The sequence below is a fragment of the Ambystoma mexicanum genome, chromosome 4p (assembly GCF_040938575.1).
Source record: "Ambystoma mexicanum isolate Mex_15411 chromosome 4p, UKY_AmexF1_1, whole genome shotgun sequence".
NCBI lineage: Eukaryota > Metazoa > Chordata > Amphibia > Caudata > Ambystomatidae > Ambystoma > Ambystoma mexicanum.
Window position 1 is genome coordinate 720,350,017 of NC_090927.1, and position 14,835 is coordinate 720,364,851.

At 46.7% G+C, this 14,835-nt stretch overlaps 1 protein-coding gene across 1 annotated transcript; it reads right to left on the reverse strand.

The window, feature by feature from the left end:
* Positions 1 to 7,882: 7,882 nt before the first annotated feature.
* HTR1B (5-hydroxytryptamine receptor 1B) lies at positions 7,883 to 14,635 on the reverse strand. The gene has a single exon (XM_069606287.1). The coding sequence runs from the start codon at positions 13,635 to 13,637 to the stop codon at positions 12,477 to 12,479; it is 1,161 nt and encodes a 386-aa protein (XP_069462388.1). The 5' UTR covers positions 13,638 to 14,635; the 3' UTR covers positions 7,883 to 12,476.
* Positions 14,636 to 14,835: the final 200 nt, after the last annotated feature.

Genomic DNA, 14,835 nt, shown 5'->3' on the forward strand with positions numbered 1-14,835 from the left:
CAAATCATTGAGGATGGCAAAGTGGGCATGCTTACCTTGTTAGACCTATCTGCTGCATTTGTCCTGGTGGACCACAGCATTCTGAAAGAAACACTTGGCCACTTAGGTCAATGCTCGGATCTGGCGGGAGAATGGTTCCTTTCCTTCCTATCGGATAAGGAAGCAAAATCAAATGTGGCGATGCCCGATCTCCAAAGTCTCCCATATGGTGTGGTGTCCCACAAGGGGCAAGCCTATCCCCTCTACTCTTTAATCTTTATGTCAGGCCCTTTTGCACCCTCCTGGATGACTTGGGTGTTTTTTTCATAAACTACGCTGATGACACACAGCTAGTTATTGAAATCACAGGAGCTTATGATAAAGATGCTACTACACTAGCAACTTATCGAGATCTGGATGTCAACTAATTGGCTATGCTTAAATGGGGAAAAAACTGAGCTAATGATTTTTGGCTCACCTGCCTCACATGCCAAACTGGACTCGGAGTATTCTAAATTCCAAAGCGGAGCAAACTGCATATCGGTCCTGGATAAAGTAAAAACACTGGGAATCAAACTGGAGGCCACCCTTGCCTCGGACGCACATGTCAATCAGACTATAAAAAGTTGTAACTACTCACTCCATCTTTTGAGAAATGTCTGCCCCTACGTATCCCAGAACAGTGTTGCAACTATGGCCCAAGCCACAGTGTTATCCAAGTTGGATTACTGTAACTCCCTGCTAATCGGGCCTCATCCTCTAACGTGGGTAAATGCTAGATGACACAAAACAACACGGTGTGTATTGTGAACAAACTCACAACACGCAAACACATCACGCAGCATACGAAAAAGCTACACTGGCTATTTGTCCATGACAGAATTCAATACAAAACTGGATCAATGGTCCATAAATGTATCTATGGCATGGCCCCACTATATCTAGAAAATCGGATTCCCGAGTGCCTACCGGCAAGAGCACTGTGTTCAGCAGAAAGAAATATGATTAAATGTCCTAGATTCAAGTGAGAAAAAGGACTGGGAAAATCTTTCATGGTTAAAGCAGCTAAACTATGGAACTGTTTGCCAACCCCTCTGATGGAAAACAACAAGCTGAAAGCCTTTTGAGAAAGCACTGAAAAACCATCTATTCAGATAAATCCCTTTCTTGCTGACATTTGGAATCCTGCAACCCTGTACCGCCCTATTTGGAATGTCTTCTGTGTTTTTGTGACAGTGCCCGATGCCTGCCTGCTTTCGGCACTATAGAAATTCATAAATAAAAAATACATAAATCTTCAATCTACTATAGACACCATGGATGTGGGGGAGGTCTATATGGCCTCCCTTGATATATCTGGCGCCTTCGATTGTGTGGCGAGAACCCAACTGTTGAAAAAACTAGCAAACCGGAACATACCCAAAAAGTTAGTTCAGCTCCTGGTGCTGCTCCACTCAGGCACTTCCTTGGGGGTGCACCTTACACTTGAAAGTGCTCTCCCTTCCTGCATCCGGACTGGGGTGGGTTGGAAAAAGAGCTGTACTGTTTCCCCCGTCCTTTTCGATCTATATGTGCGGGAAGTGGAACATTTGTGGAAGGGTGAGATCATGACCTCGGCTAGACTAGGCAGTCTAAAACAGGACTGGTTAGCCTATGCTGATTTTATTATTTTCGACTCGACAACTAGAGGCCTACAACATAAACTAAATGCTTTTGCTGAATATTGTATCTCCAATAATCTAACCCCGAATGGGGTTAAATCCAAAATTGCCATCTTCTCCAAAGGCCGAAGATAATCAAACATGGTATATGGAAGCTAAGTGGGGAGAGACTGGAACTTGTGGACTCCCTTAGATACTTGGGTTACAATCGAAGCAATCTGTCTTCTGGTGTTGTCTGAAAGGATGGCCTACACAGTAAACTCACCCCCCTGACCTCGCAAATGAAATGTCTTTACAGAAAGGAATGCAAATGTTCGGTTCTCCAAATTCGATGTTTTTATTTGGCTAAAGTTGAACCTGTGTTATTGTACAGATTAGACTTCTGCCTATTAGACATGGGTGATCACCTAAATGTTGTACAAGGTACACTGTAGAAACAGGTCCTGGGCATCTCTATTGCTATTCCTAATTGCATTATCAGACATGTACTCTGCCTTACCGCACTTAAAGCCTGATATACTTGGTGTATGCTGGTTACCTATTCTAGGATCCTTTGTCCACCGCCTAATAGCCTCTATTTGGATCTAGCCAGCATCACTAAAGACGCCACGATTTTCTCCTGAACCTTTTTCAATCCAAAGAACGAATTTGCCATTGGAAGGGCCAACAGCATTTATTGGACAACACCAACTGCAGGGTCTGTGACAGTATGAATGACCAGGAAACCCTTAAACACTGGGTCACTATCTTTCCTTATTTTCGGGAAAAAAGAGAAATATGTTTTAAATTAAATGCTCCAAGGGAATTTGCTTTCTCTATTTACCTTTTTTGGTGTAGGTTAATGTGGTGCCATAATGTATTGCTTATTTTATCTTAATATCCATTTTTATTATATGTTTCTGCTCTTATTTAGTGAGGATTGTCTTTGTGTTTTTTTATACTGTAAGAACTATTACATTTCTGTTTTGCTATTATGTATGTTTGAATTTCTGTTTTCTTTTGTGTAAGGTTGCTTTGGCAACTAATATCTAAATAAAAACATACCAAAATAAAATACGGATGACAAGCCACCCATTACGTATTACACCAGCCAATAAAATATTGTAATAATGATGTTTTTTTATTGTTGTCAATTTAGAGGTGGTTTTAGGAGGAGCTATCAGTTAAGCATAACCCATTTAGAAGTTTAAATCATAGAGAACATGTATATAGTCAATTCCCCTAACCAATCTCCTTCTCTCCTAGGTTTTGTATTATGATGTCACTCTGACCTGTTTTTGGTATTAAAAGTATTGTTTTGTATGAGAGCTCTGAGAGCTGCGACGCTGTTGCTTGTATGCTGTCACCACTTTATTTTGTGTGTTATTAAAGCTGGGTCTTGCCTTTCACTTTGACTATTTCCTGCATTTCGTCCATGTGTTCTGGCTCCTCGTCTGCATAATATTGAGGTTCCTCCAGGCTGTCTTATCAGCATCATCATAATCCATGTTCATGTGTTACTAGTGTATGCACTAGGGAAAGCTGGAAGGCTGAGGCAACTCCACCAGGCTAGAATTCCTTTAGAAGGGGCCTGTAAGCCTTCTTGAACCTTTTAGGGGGTGCTTGAGTAGGCCAGTGCAATCCCAGCTGATTTTTTTTAGTTTGCAGACCCCCTCGGTCCTCCAGCTGGAGATCCGGCTCACAATAAATTTGGATTGTTTGGGGGAACCAAATCGGTGAGCTCCTAAACTTCTGACGGAAGTTGAAGGCCCCTTTTAACTTCCTCACATGTCTGCAACTGTGGTTTTCTGCTCCCTCACAAAAAAGAATGTGTCTCGATACTAGTTGTGATTCTGTTCTCTCACCAAAAAATGCTACTTCTCTGTAACCTGTCACAGTGATATTTAGTTATTCAGAAAAATGCATTTGAGTCCCTCTGAACCTCGTCACTGGTGTTTTGCTCCAGGACAGAAAGGATTTGACACTTTCAGGACCCAGTAACTGATGTTCTGCTCCCTTGGGGAAAAATCAGGTGTGACTCCCCATAATGTTCTGTTCTCTCAGGAAATATATCAGATGTCTATCAAGGTGATGTTGTTTTCTCTCTGGGAAACATTCTAGTGGCCGTCTGATTTCATGTTCTCTCTGGGAAACATCTAGCGTTACTCTGTGAGTTTGTATTCTTCTTATGGGTAAAAAAACACGGCCCCTCTGTCAATTTTTGTCTGTTTCCCACAAATTAAAAAAACGGATCACTCTGTAATTATGTTGGTTCCCATAAAACGAACTGTAATACACCTTCAGTGACAAAGGTCTATCCTTATAATTCCTTATTATAAATCCCTAACAAAATTGCACTCTCCTCTAATCAACTCTAACTGTAATCTAAAATATCGCCCTGCTATATGTTCTTCTTGAGCTCTAAATGCAACCTACTGCTTCTTAAAAAGCATACAACGAAATTAGCCTAAACCTTGAACTATGAGCCCTATAATGGTGCAGGCTAAACACCTGTGAAACTCATGTATCCAAAATTGAGAAGTCCAGCTTGCAGCTTGGTTAGTCTTGTGGAATGTGAGGTGTTTTCAGGTTTGCTCAAACCAGTTTGAGCCTGCTTGCTGGAAGGATTTAAGCCATTGTTTTCAGGCTAAACACAGCCATCCAACGAGAGCTCTTTACTCGCTGAACTATCTGACCAGCAATGGACCACTTTGTTCTGGTTTCACTAGTTAAAATTTGAACTGTAAAAATATCAAGATATATAGTGAAGAATTGCAGAAACTATATTTCAGTGGAATATATTCAGATATGTTGTGTTCATATAATATGCATGGAGCATAATATCACCTATAGAGTTGGAATTATACATTCACATTATATTTTACTCTGCTCTTTTCTAGTTTTTTCCCTATTTGGAAAGACTTTGCTCACGTTTGTTTAAAGTAGTTGTACACCACTTTTCATCAAATGTCTTTGTCATCTAAAGAAAAATGCTAAAATGCCATGTTGTGATCTGGGTGTGCAGTTTCTTGAGGATATTGCCCAAATACTGTTTTTTCAATCATACCATATGTCTTTGTTATCTCAATTTAATTTTGACTAAAATGTGCTAAAAAAGTAGCACTATTTGAGCAATGTGTAACATGAGTTCCTTGTGCATACACATGATTCCATACTGGCACCAAGTGACCATGCAAATGCCTGCAGAGTATGGTGTAAAACCCAATAAAATAATATGTAAAAAAAACTGGGCATGGGTAACCTGTGTCCTATTCAGCTGGGGTGAGGAAAGTACCTTGTGCCAGCTGCGTGGTGAGTGGTATGTGGAAGCACACGTGGAGCAGATCCAAGGTGAATCCTTACAGGACACCTATCCTTATATTTTATTTCCAACGAGGGAGATGGATTGAATTTCCGGAATTTAGCTTACCGGAACTGACTCCTACCATAAGGCTTCAACTGATATCACTGTGAGTACACAATAGAGCTTACGGACAATTCAAAAATAAGAACCTATTGGCCTTGAGAAAGACATCTAGTCGAAACACGTGTTGGCTTTTTTTTGCACCAGTTAGTACCAGAAAATAAACTGAACCAGCAAACCAACTCAAGACTTTGGGATACTAATTTTATGGACCACTTTTTCAAAAAAGACAGCCTAAGCGCGAAGTGTTCTTTACTTTACCAATAAAATAATATGGGAAGATACATTTGATGTATTGAAGACCTGCCTATGTTTTAGTGTGACTGTGAATATGGACCAATTAATTGATTGTTTCAGTGGCACAACACTGTGCACATGTCATCCTGTCCCTTACTTGCAGAGGTGATCACTGTGTTTTCATCAAGCTGGAAACAGTTTTGTGAAATTGATCCGCAGTGTTAATCACTCGACCAAACTGAAGATGATGTCCACTGTCACACAACCGCAGCAGTGGAAGTGTTCAGGCATTGAGCTCAGAATGTGCAGAGTTACACTGTGTCTTTTCTGAGGACATGACACATTATCAGGGTGAACATGTTCCATCTCATGTCACATACATTTTGTCATAAGCACAGAGCATGTGAAACTAGATGCATGGTGTCCAATCCATATGAGGCCGCATTAAAAACGAAATGCCCTCTTCCATGGGGCATGGGATATCTCGAGGCTGGAGAGATGTGTATGCCCAGTTGGTGGGATGGGCTGGGGAGGGTTTACGGAAACTAACCCCTAGGCCAGGCCAATCAGTAAAATGCACTGAGAGACCCATTTTGTTGACATATGTTTTATTCCATACCAACTGTCTTAAACTGACAGAGTCGGGTGCATGTGCAACATCACGCTCCTTTGGAGGAAACCCCTACATCTGCTTCCATGAGGGTCTGTGACCCAACACATCTATGCCTAACACTTTGAGGAATGCTGGGGGGTTAACAGGCAGTCCCCTGAAGAGCAGCCAGCAGGAGCCTGGTCCAATATGTGACATTAGTCCCCTTCATTCTACTTGCACCGTACAACCGAAACGACTTATGGTGTGGTGAAATCAGGGAAAGGGGCACATGTGCACCCAGTATGCCCTGGTGGAAATGCTGGTGTAACTATATCCATCCAGCAATAACCTCTACTCACACCTGCTTAGCCTACTGTTAAAGGTTGTGACCTCTGACTAACGATTACTATCAACAGAAATATCTGCACAACCAGCATATGCTTGGGACTGTTGCATCACCGGGCAATGCAGGGAACGCAAAGCTTCCTGCTGCGTCATCACTACCCACCACCCACACACCCCACACCAATTGCATTGGCATGTGACAGACTAATTTACTAAATTTTCCACATTTTATACACGTGTATACCAGCAGACAATGTATTAACATTTGCAATTTTTGAGACAAAAGTGAGCTAGTATGCAAAAGACATATTATTAAAATGATGATTTGATATGGTAGTTGACAATGCATTTGGGGGTATAAAGGATTGGTCTTGCTTCAAAGTGTACAATATATATGTGATCCTATGTAATCCCTCCACATCCTGCAAACCTGTTCTATTTAACTTGTAGTTTTTCTTTCGCCCGGAGCCAGCAGGGTAGTAAGTGGCTTAGAAAAATTCAAAATGTCTGATAGATATATTGACTATCTGTCAAATATTCTGAATAATTTCCCTTCAAACCCACCTACACCATTTTCTCTGCAGTGGTGTTACGGCTCACTACTCATTAATACATTTCTGCTAATTCAACCTTTATGATATTATGCCTAATGTCCAGCAAATTAATTTCAGAATATATGTGCAAATAGAGAGAGAGAGAGAGAGAGAGAGAGAGAGAGAGAGAGAGAGAGAGAGAAAGAGAGACCTATATATGTATATATACTGTTTAAAGTAAGGTCCTTTCCAAAATTCCAAAAATAGGTTTCAGCACCTCTATGATGAAGCCCAATATGGTGAGGCACCAGTTCCTTGCAGCACAGAGTGCATGAACGGCATTGCATTCACACCTAGGGAAGGACACTGAGCCAATCAGGTGGCTGGAAGAGCTGGTGAGAATACAGTGTGTACCACCCAAGGCCCTTTACCAGCTGGCGCCATCTTGATTGTGGGGAGGCAATAGGGTGAAGCAACAGGGAGTCTCTCCCTGTTGCCTCCCCATGTCCCCCACACCCTACCAAAATGACATTGGAACCCCCCCCCCACCCCCACACACTTAGCTACTGAACCAGAGCGTTGTGCTCTGGTCTCAGCACTCCTCCCGCCCACGACTCCCATGGAAATGGAAAGGGGACTAAGTCACTTTTTCTGTGGCAACAGCCATCTTCTTTTTTTTCTCAGGTGATTGGGCTCGTAAAATAGCATGAGGCCCATCTTCCAAGAACAAATAAATGAACTATTTGCACCCTGGGCAAACCCTGGGGTGCGACTAGCAATCGTGCTCCAGCCAGGGCGGCGTACACGGCCAGTAACGGCCTGCAGCCCTGCCCAGGCCCTCGCTTTGCTAGGCTCGAGCTGGCTGGCCATTACTGCCCATGTACACCCCCCCACACTCCCCAGCTGGGGTGTGATTGCTACATTGCACGAACATTGCCTGAAAAAGACACAATGATGAGCAATGATCTTGCCTTTATCCTCTAAAATACTATATTCAGCTAAGAAAACCTGCATGCTTTACTGCGCTATACTGTCATCTGCAATGTAGACACAGCTGCCACGCATCCATCGATTCAAAAGAAGTACATTTGCCAAAAAAAAGAAGAGGACAACAAAGTCAGTTCAACCCCAGCAGGCGCAGCCGCAATACTCAGATTGCCAGCTCTGACTACTGTCTTAGGTTTTATTCAAATGGAGAATAAATGAAAATGGGCAAAAATATTTCAATTGGCATAACATTTCAAGGACATCTGACATAAACAGAATCGGATTTCTAGGCATTTGCGTCTGAGGTGGTGTGGCTGTCTGGAGAAAAAAACCAAAGCAAGAAGTCATATTAATTGAATACAGCATGTGCCAAGGGGCTGACATAGGTAGTATTTCTGGGGGGCCAACAGGCTGCACCCTCGAGTTTTGAAATGGAGTAGGGGTGTGCGACTATGCAAGGGGATTAACATTCAAAACGCATACACAGGTGGGGTTTCGGTTATGCCTGACTTGGGCACAGAGCAAGAAAGCATTGGCTGTAATTAGTCTGGGTTTAAATGCAGGTGCCTGCCCCCACCCCCCTGTATTGAGTGTGTGCAAGGGGCTCGTGGGCACATTATAAAGCAGAGCGTGCAGTACAGTTGCATTATGCAGTCGTCTGGTGATGACACAGCCACAAAGTTGTGCTTGACATGCTATTACATTGTAGTCTGTGCACTGCAGTGCTCACGTCTGAGAAACTGACATCCCACTGTGACACCTGCCACCTCCCCTCACATTCAACAAGAGCTGGTTAACCTGCAGCTGTTTTCTAGGTGTGAATTTGCCATCGGGAGCCCGCTAGAAAACGAACAGGGTCTCTTCATGTCATAGTCATAAGCACGCACAAATGCACACACAGGTACATAGAAACTAAGTGAAACGTACAAACATGCCTCCTGTGCACACCCCCACAACACGCGCCTCCGCAGAGGAGGCCAGCCCAGTGAAGCTATGCACGGATGGGGTAGGCTGTGGTGATGCAAGTATTCACTGCAATGACTTAAACTTAAGTAGCTGTCTGGACTTTTGCCATTCCGTTTGCCAACTATGAAGACGGATGCGCGCGCGCATGTGTGTGTGTACAAGCGCACTTGCGCACAGCTCCTTTGTGTCTAATTCGAGCTGATTTTTCAGAGCCAGCACTGCTGGAGCGATTGTTACAATTGAAATTGTGGGTTGAACATTAGGGTGGCTGGGTGTATGGACGTGTTTTTGCTGAGCAGCATTCGTGGTTTGGACAAAGCTGATTGGCAGGTTTCAGGCAGTGATTCTTTACGATAATGACTTGTTTCTGCAGACAAAAGCAAAACATGTGAAGAATATTTTTTACGAGATGTCAGAGAATCAAGTGTGCTAAAGAAATTTGGATTGAAAAAAATCTACTATACTTGTATAGGTATTTGTGTGTGTGTGTGTGTGTGTGTGTGTGTGTGTGCTATATGTGTGTGCATATATGCACGCACATGAATGCCTATAGACATATTTGTAGACGTATAGATGCAATCTTTAATTGTTTTTTATTGCTCTTTCACATAGTTATATATGTTTTGGGTCTTCCTGCTTGAGCTAAACAACGAGTCCTGAAACAATATGGCTGCATGCCCAACCAGGAAATGTGCATTTATTAGATTGAAATACAATTCAGGGCTATCAATGAGTGAGATCGCGCGTCTAGATATTAGGGAACTCTATGTACATTAATATAAAAATAAATAATCGGCAAACTGTGCGGTAGAGATAGCAGCCCTTCAGCGTCTAGCTATATACAACTCAAGGAGGCAGGTGTTGAGCAGGGTATGTCATTGTGGGGGAGGGGAGAAGGCCAAGGCCCTACCACATTCAGGTGGTTGAGGAAAATGAGATGGGTGATGCGTGCAAGGTGCAAAATGGCATGGCCTGTATCAGATGGTTTGTAGGCAGCCGGGAGGATAGCTCAAGGGCAATGTTTTTCTTGGAAGCAAGACACCGCAGACCAACACAGGCTCAAATCCCAGCCCCGCGCTTAGAGACTGGTCTCTAGTGTGTTAATAAGGATTAAATAATTAATTTTGGGTCATGGGTAACTTTTTCTAATAACCAGAAGTGAACAGATATATAAACTATTTAGGTTATAAAAAATGAAGAATTAGGCAATGCTTTTGTTAACGTTTTGGGAAAAGTCATCACATGGCGTATCAAATAATTAGGAAGTAATCCAATGTTTTGTAAATTGAAATTCTTTCATGCATTCAATTTAGGAGTAAATGGCTCCCAGTCATATGAGGGGTGGCGTGTCCTTTGGAAATCCGGTGACGTCTGTTTTTCAAGTATGCCCGGAACAGTGGCCAATCGGTTTGGTGTCACCATCCAGGCACACAATGTAAGGGGGGACGTAGAGGGAATATACAATCTGCCAGCGTAAGAATATGTATATGCATCTGTGTACTTATGCATGGCATATACACAGCACAAACCTTGTTAGGATGCTTCGGAGGACTTTGCACAGAGGATGCGCTCAAGGCTTTACCGGTAGGGTGCAGGGGTAGAAGTGTTTTAAGGATGGGTTGGGGGGAGGGAGAGGGTGCACTGGAGGGGAAGAAGAGAAGTAGGACTGAATAGAGCAAGCAGCAATTGGCCAGATGTTCTTTGAAGAGTGGGGTCTTCAGGTCTTTCCTCGAGTGTAGGATGGTCTGCTTCCCCAGGTCCTCAGAGCATGGGTGAGAATGCAAACAGACTGAAATGCATGGCAGTATTGGATTTCTTGGCTTCTATTTGTCAAAGAACTTTCAATATTCCTAGACCTAAACATCCCCACTAATGGCTCAAGAGAAACATAACGTGCTGAAGGAAGAGGAGTTGGAAATGAAGGGTTGCAGGGCCTCGCTAGAGAAATGTGTTGGAGAGAGAACCAGCAGTTTCCCATGTACCTACTGGTCCTGTAGGGAGGTCGCTTGCAGAGAAATCAGCCCAAGCATCAGGATTTAAAGTGAAAAGCGGGAAAGGAAGAAAGAAAAGATGAAAAGGTCCCAGTAAGCAGGCTCGATATATGGAGAATACTACTATCAACTTGGAAACGGGGTACAGGGAAGGTTTAAAGCCCCAGTTTGGAAGGAGGAGTGATTGCTGACTATATTAAAAAGCGTAGGGAGTAAGATGTAAGGCACTGATCCCTCAGGGTGAGTGGCCCTTTAAGAAACTCGGCCTGCCCCCCATGAACTATGAATGTGTGCATGCGCACTGCGCGCCGGGAATTGGCAAGAAAGAGAGGATTCGCCCTCAACGGGCTGTCCCCTCGGGGCCACTTGAGCTAAGACAGGAGAGTAGGGTAGACCCTAAATTAGCGACGCGTGTGCTTGTTTTCAAGTGCCACAATGTGAATGTATTGGGTGAGCATTCCTGGGGAAATGGAGTTGGGTGTGCATTTTCCTCAACAGTCTGCACTCACTTTTGTGAATGAGGAGAAACAAGTTGACCTAGGGACTCGTTACAAGTTGTGCGGTAGTAGGTTGCAGCACCCATCTACTAAAAGCCTGCCTGGTTGTAAGTGGAGGCCTGTTCTCCTCTTATTATGGCAGCGATGGTGCAGGGCGGGGGTTTTACCGTATGTGGTAATTCCATTTGCCCCCAACTGAGTCCTGCGGCAAACCAGAATAAAATTATCTTAAACGATGCACTAAATTGTGATAACAATAATTCTGCTTGCTGGTAACGCCATCAAACTTAAAATGAGGCCCCAATCTTCCAAACCCCAAAAGCAACGACGACGAGACAAATAAAATCCAATGGACCCTGGTCAGAATGATGGGACCGGCCAGCAGAGCATCACACCTCCGTTTACAAACTCTGTCCTGGCTTAAAGTGACGCCTCGTTCCCCTGCTTTCTGGGGCGGGCTATGGGCAGGTGCACAGCAGCAAGATGACATATTTCCCCCGAGTCATGTTCAGACGGAGGCATACCAAGCACAGACGCACGCCTTGGGAACCTACAGTACACATTATCACACACCGTGAATAATAAATAAAATATGGGATGCCGACCGTGCGCTTTTTATCTGCTTGCTTAATATTGAGGTGAACGGCAAATGTCCAGTAAACACACACCGATGGATGGCTCTAATATTTTAAATGGCTCTCTTTACTCGTGTGTTTCAAATATCGCAATATTGGGAGACTCGGCACTTTCCGCAGTCTTTGGAGCTGCCCCGCCTGCTCTGTCAATTACTTTTTAACGTGCACAGCGTCCCCGCGGCAGGGTTTAAATGATACACACATGTGTAAGTGCGTAGTGCGTTCGCGTGCTAGGGTGGTGCGCCGCCACCGAGCTGTGGCGCGGTCCGCGGTGCGCCAAGTGTCTCAGCTCCGCCGGCTCCTCGCGAGCCGCACTCCCCGCACTCTTTTGGTACTTGGCATTAGAGACGGTTCCACAGATACTAGGACGGTCGTGTGCTGTCAGGGTGACTCTGGGAGGCTGAGGGGAGGGGCGGTGTTACGGGTGTGAAAGCGTGGAGCACGGCACAGCGCGTGGCTCGTGCTTGCGTTGTCATGGCGGAGCCCTTGCAGAGACAGGCAGCCTCGCAGGAGTTGGTCCTCCCCTCACCTCAGACCATCGGCTAACAACACTTTTTTTTTGTTGGTTTTAAGAATGGTCGACCTACCTGTAGATTCAGTCCCAAAATAAAAGCACTCACAAAGCCCTGCACCGCCCACTGGGGTCAGACTCATGTTCTGAACCTAAAACGGATGAGCTTGTGAAAGGCCAGCTTGAAGTCCTCGTTGGACATGGTGTAGATGATGGGGTTAATTAAGGAGTTGAGGTACCCCAGCCATGTGAAGAAGTCAAAAATGGCCGGGTGGAACCAGCACGCGTCCTCGCATATGGGCAGCACCAGCGTGATGATGAAGAAGGGCAGCCAGCACACGATGAAGGCGCCCAGGATGATGCCCAAAGTCTTGGTGGCTTTGCGCTCTCGGGCCGCCATGATCCTCTTCTTCTCCAGGAGCGCGTCGGACACCTTCACCTTCACCTGGTTCAGGTAGACCGGGGAGCCGGACTCGCTGGACACGTCCGGGGCCCGGGAGTTCAGGGAGCAGACGGACGACGAGTCGGGGGAGTCGGTGATGAGGTGCGCCTTCGTCAACCTCTTGCCCTTTTTCTTTGGTGACTGTTTCAGGATCCTAGACCTGGCCTCCACGTAGATCCGCCCGTAAAGTGCGATGAGCAGCAGCGTGGGGAAGTAAAACGCGCCGACCGTGGAGTAGATGGTGTACAAGATGTGGTCGGTGTTCACCCCGCAGGCCAGCACCTCTCCCTCGGCCTTGGCCTGGCGCCAGAAGAGGGGCGGCATGGAGATGGAGATGGAGAAGACCCAGACCAGGGCGATCATGACCGCCGCCCTCCTGGGCGTCCGCTTCTTGGTGTACTCCACGGCGTCGGTGATGGCCCAGTAGCGGTCCAGGGCGATCACGCACAGGTGCAGGATGGAGGCGGTGCAACAGGTGATGTCGGACGAGAGCCAGATGTCGCACACCACCTGGCCCAGGGTCCAGCTGCCCGTCACCGTGTACATGGTGCTGATGGGCATGACCAGGATGGACACCAGCATGTCCGTGAAGGCCAGCGAGGCGATCAGGTAGTTGGCAGGGGTGTGCAGTTTCCGGGTCCGGTAGACAGTGGCGATGACAAAGCCGTTGGACAGGACAGTGGCCAGGGTGATGATGGCCAGCAGGATGGTGAGGATGACCTGCCCGGAAGAAAGCCCCTGGCCGCCCTGGAAGCCCCCTGGGGCGGTGCTGCAGTTCGTCTCCTGGGAGGAGTCGTTGGTGTGGAAAACATTCAGGCGGTCGGGTGCCAGGGGTTCACAGCTCGTGTGCTGCTCCATCACTCCCAGGCTGGGCGTTCACAGGCTCGGGGCTCAAACGGCATTGGCTTCACAGGCGGGAGAGGTGTAGCCCCGTGTCCCCTCACATGGCCAAGTTATACCTTCACACGCGCCGGCTGCTCCTGGCGCTGCCACTCCTTATCAAAGTGGGGGCACATCTCAAAAGAACGAAGCGATCACCTCAGAAAGTTGATAGTAATGGGTGTCGCCTCCAAAGCTTCGTCATGAAAGAGGGGTGAGCCTTATCCCAGAGTTTCCAGTGATTTCAGGAGGGAGGGAGAGAGAGAGGGAGGGATGGAGCGCGGGTGCACGCGCCGCGTTATCACCTGCCACTGACGTGGGTTTCGGCTGCATTAGTATCTCCTTCCAGTCGAGCACTTTAGGCACCGCGCTCACATTAACGCGTCTCTACGGCAGAGGCAGGCAGGCAGGCACGGCCCCAGGAGAGGCGCCGCAAGTGTTCCCGCTGCCAAGTGCCCGTCAGAAACACGCTGCTCCTCCTCGGAGCGCCGTGCGCTGCTTCAGGACCGGCGGTGCGGTTCACGCGCGGTGGCTGCCGGAGCCAGGCAGAGCAGGCGCCCATGCAGGTGCGCACGGGCGCCACTTCTGGAAGTTGTCCGGGCGCTGATGAATTTCGCCGCCGCCGCCTTGCTCTCCGCCCTCCTCAGCCCTAGACGCTCCGATCCCGGGCGGCGCTGCGCTTGGATGTGTCTGAAGAGCTCGGCGCAGTGCGGGGAAAGTTGTGGCGCCCTCAGCATGCAGTGTATTGGTCAGCCCGCCGGCCCTTAGATATAGACCTCTTCACTGGGTGACGGATCCCAACTAGACACAGTGCTTCCCAGAGTCGGGCGCCTTACCCCAGCCCCGAGCAGCCGGCACGCCGGGTCCTAGCGCCTCCCCGTTAGCATCTTGTGCAGGCTCCGAGCGCATGTTCCGTCTCTCGGAAAGAGACGCCTCTAACCCACCCGTGCGTGGCTGCAGACGCACGCCTGCCATCTCCCTGACGTATTGAGTTGCTGGGACACATACACACGTACCCCATGTCTGCAAATCCACTCTGTTCTTTCGGGGTCCCAACATTATTCGCGTTTAACCCTTCACGGCTGGTAAACTTAGGCACGATTTCATCTGATCAGTTAATTTCGAGGTCATGGATAGACAAGCAAAGGCTCAGCCACTTTTTACATGGCAGCTTACG